At 50.9% G+C, this 11038-nt stretch overlaps 1 protein-coding gene across 1 annotated transcript; it reads left to right on the forward strand.

Moving 5' to 3' along the window:
• Positions 1-5892: 5892 nt before the first annotated feature.
• On the forward strand, positions 5893-8134 carry LOC149912339 (rho GTPase-activating protein 32-like). The gene is made up of 7 exons (XM_090130771.1): positions 5893-5960; positions 6274-6355; positions 6836-6979; positions 7256-7358; positions 7454-7586; positions 7752-7834; positions 7972-8134. Exons 1-7 carry the CDS (start codon positions 5910-5912, stop codon positions 8081-8083), a joined length of 708 nt encoding a protein of 235 aa, XP_089986897.1. The 5' UTR covers positions 5893-5909; the 3' UTR covers positions 8084-8134.
• The last annotated feature ends 2904 nt before the right edge of the window (positions 8135-11038 follow it).

Consider the following 11038-nt stretch of genomic DNA (forward strand, 5'->3'; position numbering starts at 1 on the left):
ATTCCATGTATCTAGTTCATCCTACAGAATGATGCCAAGAACAGTTATAGAGATCGACTTACAAACAAAATTCTTGTCTTGAATTAATGGTACACTCACCATTTAAAAAAAAAAAAAAAAGGAAAAAAAAATCAAAGCCACATTCTTACGCTGGCATTTTACAGTATTGTCAGATTTTTGAAATTCTGTTCTGTCATATAAGATTCTCTCATCATGAAATAATGACCAAGTTCTCATTTCAGATGTAAACATACAAATGTTAAAGGCAGCAGTGCTGTTCAAGAGTACATTACCAGCTCAAACACTGCTTTGGCTGTAAAACTGAAGGTAGTGAGGAATTTTATCAAGGACTTAGAAGAAAACATGTAAGTGTAGATTTAAAAGCAACCTGTATTGTTACTTAGAGTTTGATATAGTGTAATCCAATGCACAGTACTTGTAACGTGTGTTTTACAAAATGCTTTGCAATGTAGGCATCTATTAAGATAAATGCTGCAAGTTCTAATATGTCCATGACCTTTTCAAGCTGTTCCTTACTCCTACACATCACTACGAGTAGTTCTTCTGTCAGGAAGGATCACCTGAGTAATTAACCTGTGACCTTAAGTTTGGAATTAACTGCATACAGTGGAAGGAAGAGCTGTGGGTTATTTTGCTCTTTCAGTGTTGAACAGCCGAGGTGTTTTGTTTTGGAGGGTGGATGGTGATGGGACAAGTGGGGAATGGCTTTAAACTGAGATGGGGGGTGTTGAGGTTTAGGTTGGATGTGAGGAGGAAGTTTTTCAGGGTGGTGAGGCACTGGAACAGGTTTCCCAAGGATGCTGTGGATGCCCCATCCCTGCAGGCATCCAAGGCCAGGCTGGATGTGGCTCTGGGCAGCCTGGGCTGCTGGTTGGCAGGCTAGAAAGCCCACAGGACTTTATTGCAGCCCTGGGTGCAGGGGGATCACTGCTCCTAGCATGCACACAGAAGAGCTGGAGCACACAGGTGATGTACATTCCACTTGTGAGCATTCCTGCAATTGCAGAGAGCGTGCGCCTGTTCCAATCACTGCTGCACAGATTAAAAACTGATTGCAGATGAGCTGTTTTGGTATGGGGTTCTTGCCAACGGTCTGCAGTGGCTGTGTGATTCCTCGGGGAGTTGCTCTCCAGCCCAAAGGTCATGTCCTAAGTCGACCAGATCCCGTTTGTGTCCAGAAATGGCTGACAACAGATCAGCTGCTGGTCAAGTTTCTAACAGCACACTGGCCTTGCTCCAGTGTCTGTGTCATCAGCCCCAGCACATACGGTGCACCTCTTCAAGGCTTTGCAACACTGAGACTCTGCACTTGGGCTCCAGACATCCTGCTGCACCAAGAGGTTATTCTAGCTTTGGTATCTTGCAACTTTGTATATAACTACATCACTGTAATCATAAATGTCTAGGAGCATGGAGATGGAGAAATTAATCTTCCTGTAATTCTCTGTACTGCAGCCCCGTGGTTGTCAACACCTAATGCAATATTGAAATTTCAGTTGAGAAATTGAAAGCTGTCCCTAACAAAAAAACATCTGCATTTGTAATTGAAATCACACTAAGGATCAAGAAATCCAAATGCTTCTAGCATAACCACGATTATAGGCAGTGTTTAGACAAGCTCTTACAGGAAAACCATGAACACAAGGCTAAAGAGAGACTAAGTGATGCACTCTGCAGGAATACTCATGGAAGTCTTCACAATGCAGGAGTCTGATCTGATTACAGATGCTGTGCTTTAAGTACCCCTTATCGTATCTTTTTTTGTCACTATTCTTAGGAAAATATCCTGAACTCGGGGTATCAGATACCACTAAGAAAGAACTCTTACATCATTCTTATACGTCTAAAGATCTCAAATGTTTGGAGGGTTGTTGTTCGGAGATTTCTGTGACCTCCCTCCCAACAGGTGTCCTATTTTCCTTCTTTGTAAGAGCAGGAACTTCTTCACGGTGAGCATGGAACAGGCTGCCCAGGGAGGCTGTGGGTTCTCCTTCTCTGGAGATGTTCCAGAGCCGCCTGGACACCCAGCTGTGCAGCCTGCTGTAGGGAGCCCGTTGTGCAGGGGTTGGACTCAGTGATCTCTGGAGGTCCCTTCCAAGCCCAGTTCTTGATTTTGTGGTTTAATCCTTGCTTCTTGCAGCAGTGCAGTGTTTAAAAGAGAGAAAAAGTAAGCTGGATTTCTGTGGTTGGTAAAGCTGTGCTGAGAACTGGGCTGACTGCTGCACCTGGAAATGTGTGCAAAGTCTGCAGACACAGAGGAATCACTTTTCCCTGCAGGCTGAGGTGTCTAAGGTAGCTCCTTGCTTGGTGAGCTTGTGCTTTAAAGGATCAAGCTGCATAAGTAAGGTAGTTTAAAAAGCAAGTCTGCCAGTTCTTTTTTAACTAAGTGATTTTTTTTTTAGCAAGGAAAGGTTTGAGATGCTGTTTTTGATGGAAGATGGAAGATGGAGAGAGGAAAAGCAAGTCCAAGGCATGCTGTGCATAGCCACCACATGGCATCTGCACCATTTCCCCCTACACAAAGGAGGAGCAGCTGACAAGCTTGGCCTGGGCCAGGGAAGGGAGCAGACAAACATCTGGACCGACCCCAAACGAGCTGGTTCTGCAGGTTGGGTGTCTTCTGCTGCTTGTCTCACATCCTGCTGCTCAGCGGTAGATTTGTTCCTGCTCAGTGCTAACAGGAAACTCACACAGCATTTCTGTTTCAGCTGTGCCAACGCTTTGATCCCTTGCTGCTTGGATGGGGCGTTTGAAGAAGGATGCCTGTGCTGATGTCCAGCCAGACTTTGGGGATGAGTCTCCACACCAGGGTCCGTCTGACAGGACTGAGGGTTGGGGATCCAGCCAGATCGAGTCCAGTGCGCTTTGCTCTTGTTCTTAGTGCTTGTTTTTGCTCAGGAGGGCAGGAGGTGAACCTCGTGAACCAATGCCTGCAGACGGGGTTTGCAGAGAAAGAGGTCCTGCAGGCCTTGTGTGACAGCCACGGAGCTGCAGCGAGGCTGCATCAGTGTAAAACACCAGAGATCCACGGAGGTGTGAAGGGGAGCTGTGGGCTGCAGTCACGCAGGAAGGGATGTGCATGCTCGGGGTTTGGTTGTTGTGTGTGTGTTAAGTGACTGTGATACCACTGCTGGGTCAGTGTGAGTGTACGGAACAAGTGTGACAGCCTTTTTGATGGAGCCCTGTGAAAGGAGTCCTATGGACTTGAGATCCAACTATCAGCCTGTGGGCATCATCCAGGAGTTCCGGTAGGGGATGAGGCAAGGGAAGTTGTTGTAAGAAGGTGATAAAGCAGTCTGGCAGCAGTTCTGTGTTTCTCCCATCTCCTCTTTATTTCCTTCCAGGTGAAATAGATGGGTGCTGCAACATGCCCTTGAATGTAACAAAACCCACTCTAGTGTGGATTTGACATGGGCCCAGCACTGCAAGGTACGCTGCTGGGAGGAAGCGTCCATCTGGCTGAGGGCAGGAAGGCCCTCCAGAGGGATGCACTGAGGCCAGTTGTGCGAGGCTCAACAAGAGCAAGCGCCAGGTCCTGCGCTTTGGTCATGACGACCCCGTGCCAGCTTCTCCAGGATTTGGCTGGGGTAGAATTCCAAGCAGCCCCTGATTCCAGAACGTTGGGCTGGGCTGTTGGAATCTTCTGCCCTTGTGACTGGTCTTGCCTCCCCACCCTGTCCGTCGTGGTGGAGCAGCCTGGTGGCCCTCAGTGATGTCATAAGGGCTAGAATGAGGGGAGGAGCAGTGCGTGCTGCGTCCCTTCATTGGAGCGCTGGAGCTCTGACTGAGCAGCTCGCTTGTTGCACTTGTGCACCGACTGCGTCCCTTTGTCTTCACACCGTGCTGTGCAGCACCTTGTAGGTAAGCTGAGACAGTGTGGGAGAGACGGGGGGACAGTGAGTGCTGAGAACTGCTGGCTGGCGGAGCTCATAGGATCACATTATCTCCATCAGCAGAGGGGTGGCCATGAGGGACAGGGAGGTGATCGTCCCCCCCTGCTCTGCTCTTGTGAGGCCCCAGCTGCAGTACAGTGTCCAGAAAGACAGGGAGCTGTTGGAGAGGGTCCAGAGGCGAGCCACAGAGATGATCAGGGGACAGGAGCACCTCCCCTGCCAAGACAGGCTGAGGGAGCTGGGCTTGTTCAGCCTGGAGAAATGAAGCCTGTGGGGTGACCTCATGGCAGCCTTCAGTACCTAAAGGGAGCCTAAAAAGAGGAGGGGAATCAACTCTTTGAAAGGGTAGATAACAGCAGAACAAGGGGAAATGGTTTTAAGTTGAAAACTTAAGTTTTTAAGTTGAGGGAGGGCAGATTTTGGTTTTTCCCTCGTAGTCTTTGCTAAACCGTGGAAGCAAACTGACCTGCTCTTTCTCCTCTCTCCACCCTCTGCCTACTACCCTGGTGCAGCTTTTGCTCGTGGAAGATCAGAGCAAAGTGACAAGGAACGGCTGCGGATTCGTGAGATTTGTCTCCCTCGTTCTGATCTCTTGCCAGGTACCTGCCATGCTTTGTCCCCCACATGCTTTAGCAGCCTGTGACGCCCCGTGTTTAGTAACACAGCCTCATCCAGCTTTGATGGGACGCTGGTCACGTGTGGGTTTTCTCCACGTGCTCTGCAGCTCAGCCCTCAGAAGGATGCTGTCTGTGGTGCTGTGACCAGCTGGTTTTATGGAAAGCAATCCCTTAGGCAAAGAGTCCCAGCCCCAGCTTGTGCAGAGCTGCCCAGCATCACCAGGGACACCAGCAGGCGTGCTTGGGCTGTGTGAGTGTGCCCGACAGCTGTAGGGAGCACAGCAGAGATGTGAACAGAGAAAATAAAAGTGTGTTTCTTTTCAGTTCCAGCTTGTCACACCTACGCTGATGGCTGTGGCGTGCAGCGAGATCAGCTGTGGGCCTGACCTGGCATGGACAGAGGTAGAGTATGAAGCTCTGATTGGTCTTTGTTCCCTGACTGCAGCCAGCAGAGTGAGCCGCAGATGTGCTCTCCTGCTTTCCAAGAGAGCTCCTCTGTGGCAAGACAGTAGTGCAAGAGTGGCAAGTTTATAAAAGTACCAGAGCCATCTCGGCTGTTGTGTTTGTCCTCTACTGACTTTTCCCTTCAAATGGCTGCAGAAACAACAATCATTCTCTGCTCTGTTTGGCCTCGCTGTTGGTTGGACTGCTCAAGAGAGCTGCTTGGTGCTTGCAGTGGCACTGTTTGCACCTTGTAACTGCAGCCGTAGCTTTGGTTTCCCTCTTCACGGTCTCCTAGCATCTTAAACAGTCAGCCTTCCTGCACAAAGAGCGCAGGAAAGGTGGGGGCAAAATGCACAAGGCCACCTGTCTGCGTCAGTGCCATTGCTGATTAGTCTGGATGGGGAGAGATGCATCTTTGCTGGCGTGTGCCTGCTGCACACCAGGGAGAGAAACAGCCGTTATTAGACTTGCAGTTCCTTCTGAAGTGCCCATGATAAGGACCGAGTGCATTTCCTGCAGCTTTCTCTGCAGATGTGCTCCTCACCTTGAAATCCTCCTTGTTGGTTCCCAGCTCCTCACCGTGGCCTGTGCTCTCTGTTTCAGGCTGAGAACAAGGGGAAGCCCCTGCTAGACCATGAGGTGGCACCTGTGAATGTTCCAGCTATTGCTGCTGCCCATGCTATTAAGAGATACGTTGCCCAGGCAGCGGATGAACTCTCCTTTGAGGTAAGCAGTTCAAGGCGTTCCTTGTTGCTCAATTTTACAATGGCAAATGTCTTCAGAGCTGCACTGGTGCAAGTGCTTTAATGCTCGGCGATGTTTGGCAGTGCAGAAGAATGCAGACATTTGAGCTGAGCTTTCCTCCCAGCTGTGCTGAAGCTGGGATTGACGTTGCAATCTCTTGCAGGTGGGAGACATCGTGTGTGTCATCGACATGCCACCAAAGGAGCTGACCCCCTGGTGGAGAGGCAAGCTCGGCTTCCAGGTAGGCACAAGCTTCAGACTGGAGAGTGCAACTTCAGTAAAGGCAGGAATCTCAGCTTAGAGCTGCTCTGCCTGCACAGGATGCCTAGTGGACATAAACAGTTTCCCTGTGTCGGTGTCAGGGGACCTTGCCGTTGGCTGCAAATGTTGAAAAATTATTACCTTTATGCTTTGAACTATGGCCATTTTCTGCTGGATAGTCTTATGGAACGTCAGGCAAGCACGTTCCGAGGGAAATGTTATGTGGCTTTTGGTTTAACAGTTCAGACCTGAGAAGTGCTGCATGCAATAGTTGGCTTCTCTTCTTGTTACAGGTTGGATTTTTCCCAGGGGAGTGTGTGGAACTCATTAATAAGAACATTCCTGAGGCACTCATCAACTCAGTGCCAAAGCCAGGTAGGGATGTTACATTTGATGGTGTGGGGAAGCAAAATGAAGTCTTTTTGGGGGTGCGTTCCATGTTTAGTACCTCCTTTATCCATCCCACATTGTCTTCTGGGTTGATGATTCTTCATGCACACCATGGGGCAGAGATTTGGCCCAATCCTCCTGTGTTTATGATTGGACTTGGCAAAACTATAGAATCTTCATAGAATGGCTTGGGATGGAAAGGAACCTCAGGGATCATCATGCTCCAACCTTCCTGCCTCAGGATGGTCTCCCAGCCCCCACATTTAATGTGAGACTAGATCAGGCTGCCGAGGGCCCCATCCAACCCGGCCTTGGGCTCCTCCAGAGATGGGGAAAATCCCTTTTTGTATGTACTGGTTGGTAATGTTCTTCCCGTTCTGACGTGCTCTGTAGAATGTGCTGTGCTCGGCCTCGTCCAACGGAGCCAGACCTGAAATGACCTGGTTTCTTCCTTTTGTTGTGCAGTGCCCAAGAAACGCAGCAAGATCCTCACCTTCCTTCGTTCCTTGGTGAAGGCCCGCCCAAAGAAACCGACCGAGCGGGAGGTGGAGAAGGAAAGGGTGTTTGGCGGTGACCTGGGAGACCATCTTCTCCACTCTGGTCGTGATGGTAAGGAGCAGCCCATTCCTGAGATCTTCCTCTGCTGGGCATCTAAAGAAGATGAAAGGGAGCTCATATCTAGCAGGGGGCAGGCTGATAGCAGTGGAGACACGTGTAATGGGAGTTGATGGCTGAAGGATAAAGTGAGGCGGATGCTCGTAAGAGACAAGAACATCTGTATTTGCTTCAGCCAAGCCTGGCTGGGCTTAGTGGATGGGATGTGAAGCACAGCCTGCAGCACGATTGAATCAGGAGCTCCACTGACGGCTGGCACGTGTTCTTCAGTCCCCCAGGTCCTCCAGAGCTGCGCTGAGTTCATTGAGCAGCACGGCGTGGTGCAGGGGATATACCGCCTGTCCGGCGTCGCGTCCAACATCCAGAGGCTGCGGTAAGAGTGCTGCGACTGACACAGCCTGAGTGCATCTGGTGTGGCTTTGGGCTTGCCTTCCTCTCGCTCAACCGGGTTTGCGTCCCTCTCTCCAGGCAGGCATTTGAGTCGGAGCAGATTCCTGAGCTCACCGTCCGGGACATTCACAGCGTGAGCTCCCTCTGCAAGATGTACTTCAGGGAGCTCCCGAACCCTCTGCTCACCCACCAGCTGTACGGCAAGTTCTCGGTAAGCACAAGGCCACGTCTTTCATTTCCCTCTTCCTGGGCCTCTTGGCAGATGGCTGCAGCAGTGCCCCAGCTCGGAGGCCCTTTTGCTGTCAGCCCCACGAGGTTTACTCGCAGTGGTGTACTAGCCTGATTGGTGTCTCGCTCCCTTTCTGCACTACTCCAGGATGCTGTTGGTGCCGCTACAGAGGAGGAGCGGCTGCTCAGAATGCAGGACGTCATCCAGCAGCTGCCCGCTCCTCACTACAGGTCAGTGCTGCCCTCAGCCTGCTGAGCTCAGCCCTGCTGCATTGCAGAGGGCAACGATGCGGTTCCAGCCTTTGTGTTTCTGAATTGCAGCACGGCATGCTCGTTGGTGCTGAACGTTTGCCTCTCTTGTTTTCCAGGACTCTGGAGTATCTGATGAGACACTTGGCGTGTCTGGCTGGGAGCTCCAGTATAACAAACATGCATGCCAAGAACCTAGCCATTGTGTGGGCTCCAAACCTCTTAAGGTAAACTTCTGGTTCTGTTTCAACACAACGCTTACATCTGTTCTCCATTAAAAAAAAAAAAACAGTCCTCCCTTTTTCTCCATCAAATGTGCTCTTCTCCTGTAAAATCTGTGGCTGACAGAAGAGCAGGAGCCTGAGCTGTCCTCCATCCGCACGGGCACAATGTCTAGGTGACAATTTCTGCAGTCTTGTTGAGATGGGACTGACGTGTCCTTGATCATCCAGGGGAATTTCTGCAGTGGCATCACTGATTGCCCACTGCGGAAGTCTCCAGAGCCTCAGCTGACAGCTTTTGGCTGCAACAATTCAGACTCGGGGAAACGGTCTTGGAGAAATGACTTCTAAAATCTGCCTTTTCTACAGATCACAGCAGAACGAGTCTGCCTGCGCCAGCGGAAGAGCTGCCTGCATGGAGCTGCAGACGCAGTCGGATGTGGTGGAATTCATCATCAACCACACAGACGTCCTCTTCGGCTCCAAATCCGGAGCAGACATTGCAGATGCAGCAGGTGAGTGTCTTTCTCCATTAGCTTGATCTTGACCTGACACCTTGACCAAATGCAGGTCTTCTCCAGGATGTTTGAGATACTCTTTTACCATCAAGGGGACAGCAGACCTCTTGGCTTCCATTAGGGTATGGCATCCTGTTGCTGGATGCTGAGAATGTCCAAGCCCAAATTTCACAAGGAGGAAACCGTCATTATTATGGTTTGCACGCAGGAAAAGCTTGATGCAAGCGTGGCAGCGAAGCTTTCTCAGTTCCCTGCCCCTTTTATCTAGGGGTGAGCTCTCTTAATGATGACCGTGTCCTTTGCCATAAACAGACTTCTGCCCACATGGTTATTTTGAGCTCCTCTTCTTCCAGTGGCTCGGATAAGCAAGCCTGAGAAAAATACAGCACCTCCCCCAGAACTGTGGTGGCTGTGCTGCTGCTTTCTGATCCTCGCTCTTAGCTGTGGTTTTCCCTGACAGGGCACAATTCTCTCCCAGGGCCCAAGTCTGTGGGGGTCTCTTCTGCTGCCACAAAGCTGCTCAGCCTGGAGGAGGCACAGGCACAGAGGCGAGGCCACAGCACCTCTTCTGTGGTAACAGAGAGCAGCAGGGACATTGAAGTGGAAGAAAGCCCTGCAGCTGGGCAGGGCAAATTCCACACCGTCGTTGACTTTCCATCTGACAGGTAAAGAGGACTTTCTTTTCCAGCACCCAGCATCATTGTTTGGGTGGGTTTTTGTGTTTTCCTGCAGAAACCAGGCAGTGCTAGGAACAAGCAACTGCTGCCAAGAGCTCAGTGCTGCTCTTCCCTCACCCTGCACCACGCACGACTCACAGCATTGGCTGTTTTCTCTCTCCAGACAAAATCCACCCAGCAAGAAGGAGGAATCACCAGCTAGCAGTTGGTGTTGCTGCTTCAGCCTCAGGAAGCCATCCTCTGGCAGCAAACGCCAACTGCAGCGCAATGCCAGGCAGCCCTCAGAAACAGCAGTGGTAGTCCTGGCAGGTAAGGGTGCAAATGCAGCTTCCAAATCCCTGCTTTTCAGGAACATACAATTCAAGCTTGCTCTGCACATGTATCTCTTTCTAGCGTTCAATCCCGTGCCTAAATCTTCACCCCTGATCAAGTACCACTGTCGTAATTCAGCTTGTGAAAGTTTGACACTAACCCCTGTGTATCCTTTCTAGGTGAATCGAGCCCTTGCCAAGCCATAAGATCCAGGGCAAGTAGCAAGGATGCTCTCTGTGCTTCCATCAGTGGAGAGCTCATAGGAAGCACAAATTGCTGCAGTTCTAATAGCAGCCTTCCATCTAACAACATTAATGGAGAGAAGGAGCTCATCGAAGTCCATGCTCTCATTACACCTGGCTCTGCTGAAGTTGCTGACCTGAGCCTCCCAGACACCACAGTCACAAGTGTGGATTTTAACCCAGAGTCTCTGCAGTGCAGCCCATCTGAAGCACAGTGTGAGTGCCCCGACAGCAGCACCTCCATGCAGGAGCAGGTCAGCATCAGTGAAGAGGAGCAGAGCCTCTTGCAGGGGGACTTTCAATCAGGCCTCCAGTCCCAGGCACCGGACAGCAGCACTGAGAGCTCTGAGCCACTCTCTCCATGACAAGACAGGATGAGTCCCATCTTCACCGTGGACCTCTCACACCCTCCTGTCCTTTATATAATAATAAAAGCACACTCGTGCTCAATCAACGCCTTGACTGCCTCCAGAGTCTTCATTCACACGGACTGGGATGAATGCAGCACACAGCAAGGCACCCCAGCTTGCAATGCTGTGGCCGTGGGGTGCGTGCAGCACAGCTCCGGGTTTGTTCCTGTTTTGTCTGGCTTTGGGATGTCTGCAGGGGGAGCTCTGCTACCATTTGGCATGGTAGCAAATAATCTCTCGCATCCTGGATGCTGCTCATGATACTCCCAAGCTTCCTGGCTGTGGCTTTGTGATGCTTTTCAGGGCCTTCTGATGCATTTTGATGCCTTGGATGTTGCTTAACACCTCCCTCCTCCCATCGTGTCCTTTCCTGGCTCCCACCTACGAGCTGGCCGTGCAGATCATCTCCAGACCTGTCATCAGCACACTGCGGCAGGAGAAGCTCCCCCTGGCCAACATCAGGCAGTACTGCTTGGTCTGCAGCTCAGTGGCCATTTCCCTTTCAATCGGCTCCTGCAGAAGAATCAAGCAGCAGAAACTTTTGCTCACCCTGCAGCACACAAATGCTACGAAAGCAGAAACAACCTGGGAATCTCTGGTTTGCAAGACTTCACAGACACTTATTGACTGTGTCTGATGGTTCCCTCCCATCCTTGATTTCCTTCTCCCCTTCTCCTCGTCTGATCCCACTGCTGAGCCATGATCAAGCTGCCCAGTGTGGCAGAGCATCGTGCAGAGCCGTGCTGGCACCTCCTCCCCTTCCTCTCCTGCAGCTCAGCGTGCAACCTGAGCAAGTTTTCCTGAAA

This window comes from Phasianus colchicus, chromosome Z (assembly GCF_987193195.1).
Source record: "Phasianus colchicus chromosome Z, bPhaCol1.hap1.1, whole genome shotgun sequence".
NCBI classification, from domain to species: domain Eukaryota; kingdom Metazoa; phylum Chordata; class Aves; order Galliformes; family Phasianidae; genus Phasianus; species Phasianus colchicus.

Coding starts and splice junctions, on each gene's coding strand:
- LOC149912339 (XM_090130771.1), top strand. CDS start 5,910: ATGCCACCAAAGGAGCTGACCCCCTGGTGGAGAGGCAAGCTCGGCTTC. Junction 6,980..7,255: donor TCTCCACTCTGGTCGTGATG/GTAAGGAGCAGC, acceptor CGTGTTCTTCAG/TCCCCCAGGTCCTCCAGAGC. Junction 7,835..7,971: donor CTGCCCGCTCCTCACTACAG/GTCAGTGCTGCC, acceptor CTTGTTTTCCAG/GACTCTGGAGTATCTGATGA.